The 13863-nt window shown below is 35.3% G+C and overlaps 1 protein-coding gene across 1 annotated transcript in view; it reads left to right on the top strand.

The window, feature by feature from the left end:
- The window catches only part of CCDC141 (coiled-coil domain containing 141), a gene marked incomplete at both ends in the record, with an annotated part of 89450 nt that extends 79675 nt beyond the window's left edge, over nt 1–9775 (top strand). Inside the window, 4 exons of the mRNA XM_082483731.1 lie at nt 2173–2280; nt 2942–3025; nt 6670–7556; nt 9511–9775. Of these exons, the coding sequence (XP_082339857.1) occupies nt 2173–2280; nt 2942–3025; nt 6670–7556; nt 9511–9775 (1344 nt within the window). The remainder of the gene's footprint in view (nt 1–2172; nt 2281–2941; nt 3026–6669; nt 7557–9510) is intronic.
- Between the last annotated feature and the right edge of the window lie 4088 nt (nt 9776–13863).

Raw genomic sequence — 13863 nt, 5'->3', positions numbered from 1 at the left:
TTAGAAAAGTGTGCCTTAACACATAAATGTTGTTGTTCTCTTTAATATTTTCAGTTTCATATTCTGATAAGCTTCTTTAAGTGTAATTAAGTATAACGTATCAACTGAGGAGGAATTATGGAAGACAGCTAAGAGGGCTAGACTTCTGTAATAAAGACTCTGTCTACTCTCCAAGTAATACATCAAAAATCTCCCACATGAAGCAATACCTGATGCGTTAATTCTTCTGTGAAGCTGGAAGAGTTAAGATGCTTAATTATCCTGCTGTTGTTGATGTTGAATGTTGTTTCACTTTTCTTTGATGGAATTAGACTATAAAAACTGATGAACACTCAAATTATCCATTAACACACTTAAAAACAGCAAGAGATGACAAAAATACAAATGACTTCCAAAAGTAATAGATGAATGGAAAAAAGGCTTTGCCTTGCACTGTGACCATAAAGAAACTTCAATATTAATGCCAATTAGGTTTTCAAAGTTCTCCTCCCAATCCATGTGTTACACAAATGCTATTATGTTCAGGACCGTAGCCCCAGGTTCAGTCAGAACAGGGCTTGAACCTTTGATCTTTTTTGCTAGCTCAAGATAAGACGGATCTTTTCAAGACAAGTGGAAGTTCAAAATAATTGTATTATTTTACTTTCACTAATTTTGCTAATTGTAAAGTTATCTTTCTTTAACAGAGCTTTTTGGAGAACACTTTTTTCCACACAAAACCATTCATAAACTGTTTATTGATTACTTTAACCTTCAATTTAGATAATTCTTAGTAGAACTCAGTCAAAAGGAATATTATAAAAAATTAATTTTCTGCAATACAGAGTAGTTCTGCAACTTTTTTCAAATGAAGGTTGTTATTTTTTATAATAGGTAGTTTCCTGAGATTTTAAAAATAATATTCTTATTGAACGTTTCCAGAATATCTCAATATTCAGAGTCTGTATCTTATGAAGAACACATAATTCAGCAAATTATCTACACAAATAGGTGCCATGAGTATGGAATGCCATGACTATGAATTCAGTTTCACTTCCTATTATTTTTAAAGCATAACAAATTAAGGTGGAAAGTTGTATTGCATAATCTTTCTTGATTTTACGTGGCTGTTGAATGTCAGAAGAAAACAACTCTTAGATTTTTCAAGTGCAAAATTAAAGACTACTTTTTCTTCAGGGAAAAAAAAAAAACAGATTGAACAGATCACAGAATTTTTCACTTGTTTAATGCTAGAATGGAAAATTAATAATGCAGCACTTTCTTAGAAGAACTTTTTAAGGACAGTAACTTTTGGCTGGACAGTTAAAGATGTGAAGTATACAGAACTGTAACTATAAAACCTTTAGTTTTCCTTATGTTGTGCCACTGTGATGTTCTTTGAAATCTGTAGATTTCTTCCATGACAATTTTAAAGGATTCATCAAGTCTTCAGAAAATACAGTATGGTTGCCCAAATTTCTGTTATGTGAGTACTCTGTAACCAGTTGTGCAGTATTTGAGGCTTAAGCTAGAAATAAGCATTAGCCAAAAAGAATGGTAAAGTAGCTAATCTAAAGTACAGTTAACTACATTCAGAGTGGTTATGGACTGTCCAGATGGGAAATTGAAGGAGGAAAGAAAACAAGAACAAACGCAAATTCTGCCTGTTTATGTTTTAGGCTTAGAATGTATTCTCCCCTTTTCACTTTTTAGACAAATTTGAACATCCTAGAGACTCACAAATGTTTCTTTCTTCTCTAGAACTGTTTTCCTAAAATCCTGATTTTTTTTTTTTTCCTCTGGATTTGTTGTTTATCCTCTTTTTTTCCAAATAATGTCACTTGCTTAATCTTTTATTTTCCCTTACTTATGGTCGGTACAAAGTGATTAATATTCCTCAGATTCTTGACCAGCCACTTGAGATCTTCATTCTTTGGTGTCATATACTTCCCTTGCCTCAGAAAAGATCATCCTCAGCTTTGAAAGATGTTGTCTTTGTTTGTCCAGGAATGAATGAGTCAGGTTTTGCTGCATATTTTTGCTGTAAGCAATTTACAGCTGTGCTGATTTTAGATAAGATTTCACTTATTTTTTTTTTTCTACTCTGTTGTACAGAGCATAAGTCTGTGTATAGCTAACAATTGCTACCCTCTATTGTGTATAAGCTTACTTCGTTTTATTTTCACATGGCAGAAAGATGAGTTTTCTGAAGAGTTGGTTGCTGTTCGAAAGGAAGAAAGAAATGGTCAAGAAGCATGTGAGGCTGTTATTAAAGACAAGGCGGAGGAACAAAAGCAGCAGGTTAGTTAGATTTTTTTATTTTTTTTTTTAAACTGGAATTCTGTTTCTTAAAAGGTTTTGTGTATTGCTGGAAAGTTTTTTTTGCTTTTCAATCTTGAAGCCTCCATTAAGATCTCCATTAAGATCTCCATTAAGATGAGTGCTATCAGTCTAGTCTTGGTCATTTCTCTTTTAGTCTTTTTTAGTTACCCCTTTGCCTTCTATCCGATCCACATATTCTTCCCTATGAATTTGATATTTTTTACCCTTCTTTTTGTTTGCCTATGTATCTCTTTTTCTTTTCTAAAAGAATATTATTTTCATAATCTATTACCAATTTTCCTTTGGTCTTATTGCCACAGTATTCTTAATGCAGACATCCTCTTTGTGACGACTCCTCAAGGGAGAACACATTCTGCTCTCTCCTTTATAATATGATTTAAGAGAATATAGGAAGTAATAGAGGGAGACTGCTGTATTTCCCAGAACCCTAATATTCACATAAACCCTAGAAACAACCTATGGAAGCATTTGATTTATAAGTAATGGGCTATGAGGGAAGCCTCTTAGCCCAGAATTTGAACTAAGTAATGGTGCAAATTATGGTTCTGTGTTGAATCACTAAAGTTCTCACCACAAAAAAAAAAAAAAAACAAGTGGTTTTTAAACATTTTTCTTTCAGATGGCATCCGGTAAATTGCTTACGAATTCAGAAAGTGTTACTGAGAAGAGAAACAATACTCTATCTTCTACCAGCACTAAACAGGTATCTGCTGTTTATGTTGACTTTTATTTTTTTTTTAAATCAAATTGATGGACATTGTTGTGTACTCTCAAAGGAATTTTACTCCTTAAATTGTTGCTTCTCAAAAGTGATGGATATTATTATAGATTGGTGAGCTTTGATTATCTTCTCATTTACAGAATTACAAAATCCCAGTGCAAAACAAGCACATAATTGCTTCAGTTTTGCAACAGTGTGAATGACAGGAAAGCAGTCATGGCAGAAACATGATGGAACACAACAACAGCTGTCAGCAGTTCAGTATGACATCATGTCAGAGATAACCTGCTGCACTGTTGGTACGACATCATACATCAAATAAATAACAGAACTCAACATCAAATAGTTGTCTTCACACTCACCTCAAAACACTTCAGTTACGTTTCAGTTGCCAAAATTCCACGCAGCAAAGATCATAAATAAGTGCCAAAGTATGGATCGCATGTTGAGGACAACACACAAAAGGAAATTATATAGTGAAAGGCTGGGTATGCATTTAGAATGATAAAAATCCTAGCAGACAGGCGTGTTTTATTCATGGTTATACAGTAAATGAATACAAAAGGTTCCAAATTGTCAATGAATAAAAGTAGCCTTAGAAATACAGGCAATTATGAGATTAATGAGAATAATTCCTTTAGCTTAAAGAACATTTTGAAACCTTGGGATCCTGGATGTAAATGTAAATAATTAATTATGTGAAATATTCTGGTAAATTGGAGTGGGTGGTAATATATGTAAGTCTTCAGAAAGGTAGGATATATTGGTAATTTATTTAGAACTCTAAAATTTTCATTTTGCAAGCTGATAACATAGACCAATACTACAAGACACTAAATTGTGATGTTTTGTAGAAATTTAACCGATATTAACGTTCTCTTCAGTTCAATGCAGAACGTCCTGTAATCTGCTGATGAGATAAAACTGAGCCTAATTAATTTTGTTACCTCCATTACAAGTCAATGGGAGTTTCACCATTGACTTGGAGCCCAGATTTCACTCAAGATTTTGTGACTGTTGCAAAGAACCACCCTCAGGAGAATCACCTCACCCAGCAAATGTCCATAGACTTATTTGCAATTTTGCTAGGTCACAGCTTTGTCATTCCTCATCAGACTGTGCCTCAGCTGCCAAGGGGAGAAGTCAAGGGTATGCGAAACAGCAAATATCAGATGTGAAGTATGGCAGCTATGACACCTCCACCCTTTTCACCACTCCGTACTTCACTTAAAGAAGTAGCAGGTACTTCTCACTAGGGCTTTATGTCTTCCATTTCCATCCTTTCTGAGGAAAGGCCTGGCCCATCCCTAGACCCTTGCCTAGTGGGCCAGCAATGTCTAATTTTGTCTATACTCTGCAAGCTAGTTTTGCATTATTAATTTGCTTCAGTAATAAATATCACCCTCTAAAAGGTGGCCTAGATCTTCTCATGGTACGTTCATCCTCATGTGTCTTTCACCCTAGGTGACACACCAGGACTGAAAGTCCTCATGCTACCAAAGCCTGTCTTACAGCTTGCTCACTCACTGCCTACCCGTCATTCTTTTCCCCCAGCGTTTTCCTCAGGGACATTTTCCAGCAATATCTTAAACAACTCTGCTCAATTCTGTGATCTGCAGATGAGGTGATCATGAAACTGACAACACATCCCTGCACTAAGATCCTAAATTAGTTGCTGGAAGATTCCTACGTTGTCGTGGTCTTCCTGTAGCTACCCAAATGTTTCCCACTGTGTGTATATGTGTGTAGACTCCTCAATAGACAGACTGAATCTGGACCATTGATTTCATTCAGATGGTAGAGACTGACCATTCAGAATTTTTGACCTTTATTTTTTAAATAGATCTGCTCAGAATTTAACATTCTAAAGATTTTTCAACTTCGTAATATTTAATCAGATTTGGTTTATTAAATTTGTTAACGTAAGTCAGACAAAAACAGCCAGCATTTACTACTGAAGTGCCTATTAAAATTTCTTTTAAGAAAGAATTGCAAATTTTGTCAGGCTTAAAACTGAGAGAGGTACTTAGAACAATGCTGACAAAGTTAAAAGAGCTGGGTGTTAAATTTGCAGACAGTCAAATTTGGAAACACTAGAAAAATCTATTGTGTAAGTGTATTGGAATTAATCCCTAAAAATAACAATTCCTTAGGAGTAGTTTACAATTAGTTAGAACCCCAATAAAAAAAAATGAGTAAGTGCAGAAGGAAGAATTAAATCAGTATTGTTTTCTGAGCAATTGGAAAGGGGAAAAACACACATTTCACCAAATTGGAAAGTCAGTTATAACTTACCATGTTTATATCCATGATATATTCATCCTGAAAGGTACTTTGGGGGTCAGAGTTCATCAGGAGATGCTTGTGGAAAGCACATTTAATACCCAGCTTGAACTTCATCTTACAGCTGAATAGACACGGTAAAATCCCAGCTTTTTTCCAGTCATTCATTCATAGATCTGCCATGAACCACATGGCTTTGAAATAGCAAATGTATTAACTTGGAAAAACAACTATATTAAAACTACCATATCTACAGGACCGGGGCACACGTGAGGTTCTACTTCTTCTTTTTACTTGTATTTTGTTAATTTTGTGCACTGATTGTTAGCTTATATTTAGAGCAATAGGACACGAATATGCCACTGCAATTTTGTACTGGATACTGCCAAAGAGTTTCCTGGTTTGGAAAGCAACGACATCCAGCATATCACCCAATTGATTTGAGTGAACAGTTTATAGGTGATAGAAACATCGTGTGGTGATATTTTTGTGTAAAGCTCAACAGTGAGACAATAGCATAATAAACCATTGTGTACATGAAATAAACCTGAATATGTGATTACATATTTCTATAAAAATCAAGAGGCAGAGAAGTAATTAATAAATCAGATAATGTCTTTGATGCTTTGAGATTAAAATTAATGCACTCGTGCCACACCCAATTCTTTTTAAACATGACAAGAGGATATTTTTTTTTTAACTATGGATTCAAGGTAATATAAAAATAATTTTAACATTGTATTCTGTTAACGTTTGGACAAGACCTTGAAACAGTTGGCAAAAAATGAGGGAAATATAAAATGCTTAGAAAATATCTTAAAGATGTTGGTTTAATCCTGTAACTCTTGAACAAGACTTGTGACTCTCTCAAAAAATCAAAGTCCAATAACTTGGCTGTTAATATATCTTTATTGCTATGTAACTGTTTCCCATTTAGATGTAATTAGGCCACCTCCTCCTCCACCTTCCCCTTGCAAATGCTTTTATAAACAGCACCTACAGGAAATCCACAGGCTGTCCTTTGTTTATAGAAAGAAGTACTTTTTCTTTTATTTTTACTGTTATAATAAATGCTTATATATAATTTTAATAATATCTGCTAGAACCTATCCAAACATTTTGAAATTCAAGTTAGCTGCTGCAAAATTTTCTGATGAATTATCCTTTGCCATGTATTTCCTCCCGCTTCTCAGAGTACATTAAGCTCAACTAGAAGATATATTTCAAATAATGTTGCCAGCTTCTGCATGAAAAGGGACGCGTAGAATGATAACTCATTCTCTCTCTCTCTGTTTTTCTTTTTCTTCTTCTTTGCCTTCTCTCCTTTCCTCTCCTAATTTAAGGAGAGGAATAAATTGGCTGATATTCCAATTATCTGTCCAGCTGGTGAGGATCTTGTTTCACAGGATGCAGAGCTGTCATCTTTAGCCAAAGAGGATAGTTTACAGACTGAATTCCTGGCAGAAGAAATACCCTCCGGAGATGAATATGAGTGTATATCACCTGACGATATCTCTTTGCCACCGCTTTCTGAGACACCAGAATCCAACCTTTTACATTCTGAAACAGAGCTAGAAGAGCAGTGCTGTTGTAGTTCTCATAGTCTGCATGTCAGTTCCTATAGCTTGCAAATGCAGAAAACCACGAGTATTAAAAAAGTGACAGAAGCAACTGATCTCTTAACAAATTCCGCTTATGCTGATGCTACAAATAATAGAATGGAAAGCCCATCAGATCAGTTTGATAAGTTTTGTTTCTCTTCAACAGATTCTGGTCCAAAAGTCAGAGCAGTATCTCCTTTGACTTGTAGCTTACAAGGAATATCTGAAGCTAGCTCTGCTTCCTGCACTATAGATGCCAAACCAGTATACAGCATGATGAGTGAAGTGTGCAAAACACATTTGCAACACCTTGAACTTCCTAACAGCATGGCAGAAACACAAGAACAATTGCATGACTTGAATAACTGTACTAAAACCCAGGACAGGCTGCATGCTTTGCCTGATGCATTCTCAGGTTTCGTGTTTCAATCAGACGCCACCAGAAGCTGTCAGAGGCAGATGGTCACCCGAGAAGAGATTAAAAGTCCATCAGAAAAGAACAGCATGGCCAGCCTAACTGGACAGGCGCCTAACTTCTCCCAGCTACTGTCTAACAAAACCGTCATGGAAGGTTCTCCGGTAACTTTGGAAGTAGAAGTAACGGGATTCCCAGAGCCTACACTGACATGGTGGGTAGCTTATAATGAGAAGTAGTAAATAAACCTATCAGCAAGGCACCTTGAACCACTTACAACCAAATTAATTAATCTATAGGCTAGAATAAGTAGCTTGTATCCTTTCTACTCCACACTTCTGCATGATTCCCACCTTCAAAATTGCTTTTGACAATTAACCAACTTGAAATAATCTCTCTGTACCTAATTTTATGAATAATGAGAGCACCAAGCTACTGCAAGTATATGCAATATTTTTAAGCAAATACATCATATAGTTTTTATATTCTGGAATATGACATTCCATTTGTTCAATAATTTTTTAAAACAAATGTACGGTCCAGATTTACTGTAAGTAAATTCACCTTTTTTTTCAGGATCTTGGCACTATATATGGATGGACAGGCACATACACGTGCATGCATGCTAAAATATTTATATAACCACTACATATACATAGAGATACACATTTATATATATGTGACAGTCAGTTGTCAAAAACTGTAGAGAGGTTACAGGTTAAAAATACCCCCTAAATGTCTACACTAAGAGAACCAGTTTTATATATTATATTTTTGTGTGCATTCTCTATCTCTCTCTGAATTATATGTCTAATTAGATTGTTTTATATTGCATTTGTGAGAAATACAGATGATGTAATATAAACATCTTTTAAGATGACTTTATAGAAGTTCTGTGCCAAACGGAATAGGGACAGAAAGAGGAGCAGGATTTCAAGATTTTGGTAGTAGTCTTCTGTGTTGGCATATTTTCCTAAAATTTTACCTCATTTGCCATTTCTTCACTTATTCCATTAGACTTTCACAACAGAATCCTTTCTTTGATTGTATTAAAGTTAGATGTGCCTCTTACTGGAAACGTTTTGATGTTAAGATTATAATTACACATGTAAAGAATTAGGCAAACTATAAGCTTTTAATAAGCTGAACTTTCTTCTATGGCACTGAGAAAAATATTGGGCACTGCAACTTTGGTGCTATACTGTGTTGGTATCAATAAAGTTACTTTGTTTAAAATCTGGGTATTCTACACTTTGAGGAGTATTTTTGGTGAAATAAGAGGTACTTTCAGTTTTATTTTATTGTAAGAAAGCATTAATTTAGCTCAAAAATATATACACTATTGATATATGGTCTTTAAAAAAATCCACTGAAAGAATTTTGCAAATTTGAAATTTATGAAAACAGAAAAAAAGGTGGGGTTTCTGTAATTAAAAAATTACTAATACCATGTATTTTGTACTGATGTAGACATTTTTTGGGTATATATGTGGAAAAACGTGTGTGTTTGTGTTATGTTAAATGTAGCGTATGCTGAAACATCACGAGGCAAGAAGAGCCAGAATTTTCTCTCACTTCCAATATGTAAATCAGGAGTCAATACCAATACATGGTGATGGATCCTCAAGTTTTAGAATATGACACCAGTTCTCTGAGATAACTCCTGATGCATTGTTCTGTCTTGTTTGATGATGGCCAGGCTGGATGGAGCTTTGAGCAACTTGGTCTAGTGGAAGGTGTCCCTGCCCATGGCAAGGCGGTGGGAACTAGATAATCTTTAAGGAGCCTTCCAACCTAAACCATTCTATGATTCTATGATGCGAACTAAGTAAATGTTAAGTGGCCTGGGACGAACAGGTCCTTGGCTGTTCCTTGTACTTAAGACACAAGTTGAGAAAGTTTGTACATTGCTTATACATCTTGTCCATTGAAAACCATTTTCAGAACCACATTTTCTAGTATTAAGAATGTATTATCCAACAATTTGAATTGTTTAAATATTCGTCCATATTTACATGTAACTTTAAAAGGGGAAGAGGAATGAGAGCACAGCAGTGAGCTCTGTCTCTTGCTGTCAATGTAGTGTTATAGAGCTTGTCTGAATTTGCAAAGTTCTGCTTGGCATACAGTGATATAAATCTGACTTGAAAACTGACTCTCTGCTTCAGGTACAAGAAGGGCCAGAAACTGACTGCAGATGAGCACTTAAAGCTTTTACAAAAGGAGACAAAGCATACTTTGTTCATTCAGAAGGTGTGTGATAAAGATGCTGGCCTCTATGTTGTTCGGGCTAAAAATTTGAACGGCACTATCTCATCAAGTGCCATTCTCCACGTGAAAGGTAACAGGCCAACTATTACAAGAATAGACTGGATAATGCTGTGTGTCATCTATATTAGCATATCACTAATATACTGGCTATTCACAAAATAAGTACAATATTGACTGCACTGGACTTAATCCTCACATGCTAAGACAACATTAAATTTATTTTCTTCTGCATCTTCCACAATCTGTACCAAACCACTTTTATGTTACACTTGATATATTGTTTGTTTCTTTAATACCAGTATTATGTGCTTATTTTCCTTTCTTATGGTGATGTTGAGATAAAAAGGTTACAAAGCTTTTCTAGAATGTGAGGCAGAGTTTCATTTTCTAAAAATGTAGGCATTGCAAAGTGTTGGATACAGTTTTAATTATTATAGGTATTAAATGTCAAGATACGCCCAGGTAGAGTGCCGAGGTAAACGTGTATTTTACAATATACCATTTTTGGGGAGGGGGTGTGGAGGGTATTGAAATATTTTTTAAAAATTGAATATATTATTTCCAACTACATTTTTCTCATAAACTTTGTTAAAAAAAATATTTGTAGGATAAAACTTCTTACAAGGTGAATCGTACCATTCATGATTATGCTGGCATAGATCAGATTTAGATCTGTCTCAGCCCAGCAGATAGTCTCCACAAATTAAATTGCAGTAGTTCAAATAAAGTTGTGAGCGCCTGCACTACAAAGATTTGACCCAGAATCACCAGGACTTGTGTAAGTGGCACCTAGCATACAGTAGACCAAGCCCACCAAATGTTTACAAAATGAGACGTTCCAACACATCAATCTGCTTTGGTAGGCGCTTGTGATACTTTCTCTGCCTCCTTATATAATTAAAGATATAAATATTTTTAATAATCCACTAAATTTTTGGTATAAGACAAGAAAGATGATAATTTATGAAGTAAGAATTTGTGGACGTTTAAAAATTTTTAACATACTGATTTCAAACAGAATCAAATAAATTGGGGAAATACTCAAAAGTGTATTAACACACAAAAAAATTTTTGTATTTCAGTCAAATAGAATTCTCTTGTAACTTCAAAGCAGTAAATCCAAACCAGAACATTGTTGACCTACATATTGCATTTTATTGTTAACAAGGACAACCACAAATATTATTTTATATTAAACTAGTAATTTATTTAAATATTTTATAACAAGGACATAACTGTGCTAGAAGATTTCATTTACAAATGCTCACATGTAACTTCATTTTTTAGCTCCAGTACTTGTATTTCTACATTAAAAACAATTGACAAACAGCTACGTGATTTTTCCTACAACTTTGATTTGCAGCTTCCGTATTATAAATGTGTTGGTGTGAAAAATTTATAGAGAGGAATTATTTACTTTCTTTTGCATAATTTGCTGAAATGAAGTATGCCTTTTACTGTGTAGCATGCTATGAGCAGAATAGATATTGTAAATTGCCGGGGGTCAGTGAGTTTGAAGACTGACATTTAGATATTTTGGCCCAGCGACTGCAACTTTATTAAAATTCCTGTAACTTTGAAACAGGAGAAGTTCTCCAGGGAATGCAACCTCACAGCAATATGAGAGGGAGCGGGAGGAGGAGGTGGTGGGCAGATGGGGGAACAAAGTAAATTCTAACTAAAATTGGTATTACCCTTAATGAACAACTTTCCAAGTTCAGTCATCTCACAAAGATGTTGATCCATAATAATGCTCTCAGGTATAAAAATCACCTATTTTCCTAAACTGTACTTTCCATTTCACAATAAAGCTACTTTTAATAATTAGTATGATTTTGAATGTTTCAATTTTCATAAAAGTAAAACTCAGTTTAGTTTTTTTGTGCACTTGTGACTTTGTGGTTGTTCTACACATACAGCAAAGAACCTATGTGAGCAGGCTGACTTGCCTAAAAGGTATATTAAGCAATACTGTGGCAAGAACAAACCAAAATGCCTCTCCTACATGCTGTAGGGTTTTGCCTGCTGCAGAGCTGCCAAAGCTTGATAACTTTATCCTGTTCATAACATTTCTATTTGAAAATGAGTCTTCTAGGTGACAGCTGCCCTTCAATCCTCTTTTTTTTCCTCAGAGTTGCCATCATTCAAAAATTAAAAGTAATCATGGATGTTCTTTTGATTTGTTTTCTGCTTTTCTGTGTAACTTATACATATACTCAGGTCAGTTTTTCAGACATTTTTTCCTTCACTATTGAGGCTAAGTATATGCACACAAAAAGACACCAGGAGTGAAAGCAGAGACCTTCTCTTTCCTCTTCTGCCTTGCCTTTCCCAGAATTAGGCCTTTAAATTAAGTATTAACTGTCATAAGGCTTGTGACAGAAAGAGTCATTGTAGCTCTACAGGTGCTGGGCTTAAAGCTGCTCTCTGTTTCAACTTGTGGATCCTTCATCTTGAAAACTATGGAAAGTTCTGTGCTGGAATGGTCATCGCTCTGTCTTTTTTATATGGTCAGTGTGTGAGTTCAGAGATATATGCATTTGATCTTTTTGGTTGGAGGAGAGCCATTTGTTGGGCAAAATAACACTAAGTGAGTCTGTCCTTCAGAAGGCAAGACTAGGCTAGAATTCCAGCCCTGCTTGGAAAAAAATGTCCCAAACTCACTTGTAGTTCTATCAAAGCAGGAGAAAAAAAAATGTGAATTTTTCATCATGTCATAGAACAGGAATTGGAGGTAGTTTGGATCTAGGCTTGTAGTTGGATCTTACTGCTTGCTTGCACTCACAGAAAGACCGCTCACTATTTATGATAATCAGCTCTACAACTTAAAAAGGCAACAAAGAGACACAAAACTTCTGGCCCAGTGTGTGCAGATTAAGGGAAAAAATTCTTTCCCCTCCCTTGTAACACTTCCTGGTGTACATCCAGGCTCCTAGGGTATTACAAGGGAGAAGGCATGCGGACCGTTTCCCTCATACACATTTGCATTAAATCTGTTTCTCTTAACTTCATTTAATAATCTTTAGAACAAGCGGAAAAGATGTCAGTTACCTACTTTGCCTGACATTTGAGAGCCAGAATACAAGGCCAATTTACAAAGTGGTGTGAGAGTAAGAGATGCAGCTTTGAATCCAAGTGAGATTTATTCCATCCCTTTATTAATATTATTTAGAAGCCGGCCAGTGATGTAGCCTTTTATTGGAGTTTGGCTTATATTCCCAGTTCCAAGGATAACAAGGAGCACTGTCATCTTTCCTCTAAGAGGGGAAGAGTTAGAGAAGCCTCAGAAAGAGAGCAAATTTTATTCCAGCATTTACAGAACTGCACCCCGTATGCCTATGAACAAGCATATTCTACTGTTAGTAAAATTCTGAGTATGTATTATGCTGTATATGCCTAATTGAGTATACCTATGTTTTGCCCCCTTAGCAGAAAAATATTTTAAATTGATACATTGATCTTTTTTCTTCTGAATTATGTTTTAAATAGTTCGTGAAATTTTTAAAGTTTTTATTTACCTTATCTATTTTTCTCTTTTTTAATCTTATTTTGAAATTGCTATTGATAGTTCATGTACTGAACAAAACATAAAGTAGTTTATCTTAATGGACTTTTTCAAGGCATTGATATTTGAGACTTGATTTGGTATTATATGGTCCAGGAAGGCTTTCCAGATAAGGAAGCTGTATTGACAAGATGCTACACTAACCGTTCACTGCTATGATTTGGTGTTGAAACAGCACCTGTGCTCAATTTTATTGGCTGGAGAAGGATATTTTTAAGCCACTTGTATCTAGAAAGTCACTAAAGGAAAGCTGCTCTCTGCCCACAAATTTACAAAACCAGAATGGCCGTGAAATGCCACACTTGGTGAGCTTAACACTAATTTTCCAGCTTGAACCACAAATGCCTGTTGTAACTGACAAATTAAGTAGCCCAGATTTCAACAGAGCCTCAAAGAAAAAAGATGTCAAGGGTGATCTTGCCTCCAAGTATGCCAAGACAAAACAAAATTATTCCACTGGGGAAGGGTAGATTAATGCAGGGTTCTTTGTACACCCTGATTAAAATTTTATGGGTCTAAAGCTTATATGGAAGATCCCAATAGATTACCTGCCCCAGGGAAGCCGGCTGCCTTTCTAAGGAAAACGACCCTCAGTTTTGCTACACCGTTCAAAAGTAGCTGAAGTGATTTATGATCTGCTCCGGTGCCAATGCACCCACTTTCATTTTTACTCAAACATGTTATC

This window comes from Vanellus vanellus (genome assembly GCF_965231255.1).
Source record: "Vanellus vanellus genome assembly, chromosome: 5".
In the NCBI taxonomy this organism is placed as follows: Eukaryota; Metazoa; Chordata; class Aves; order Charadriiformes; family Charadriidae; genus Vanellus; species Vanellus vanellus.
This window is presented reverse-complemented; position numbering and strand designations above follow the sequence as displayed.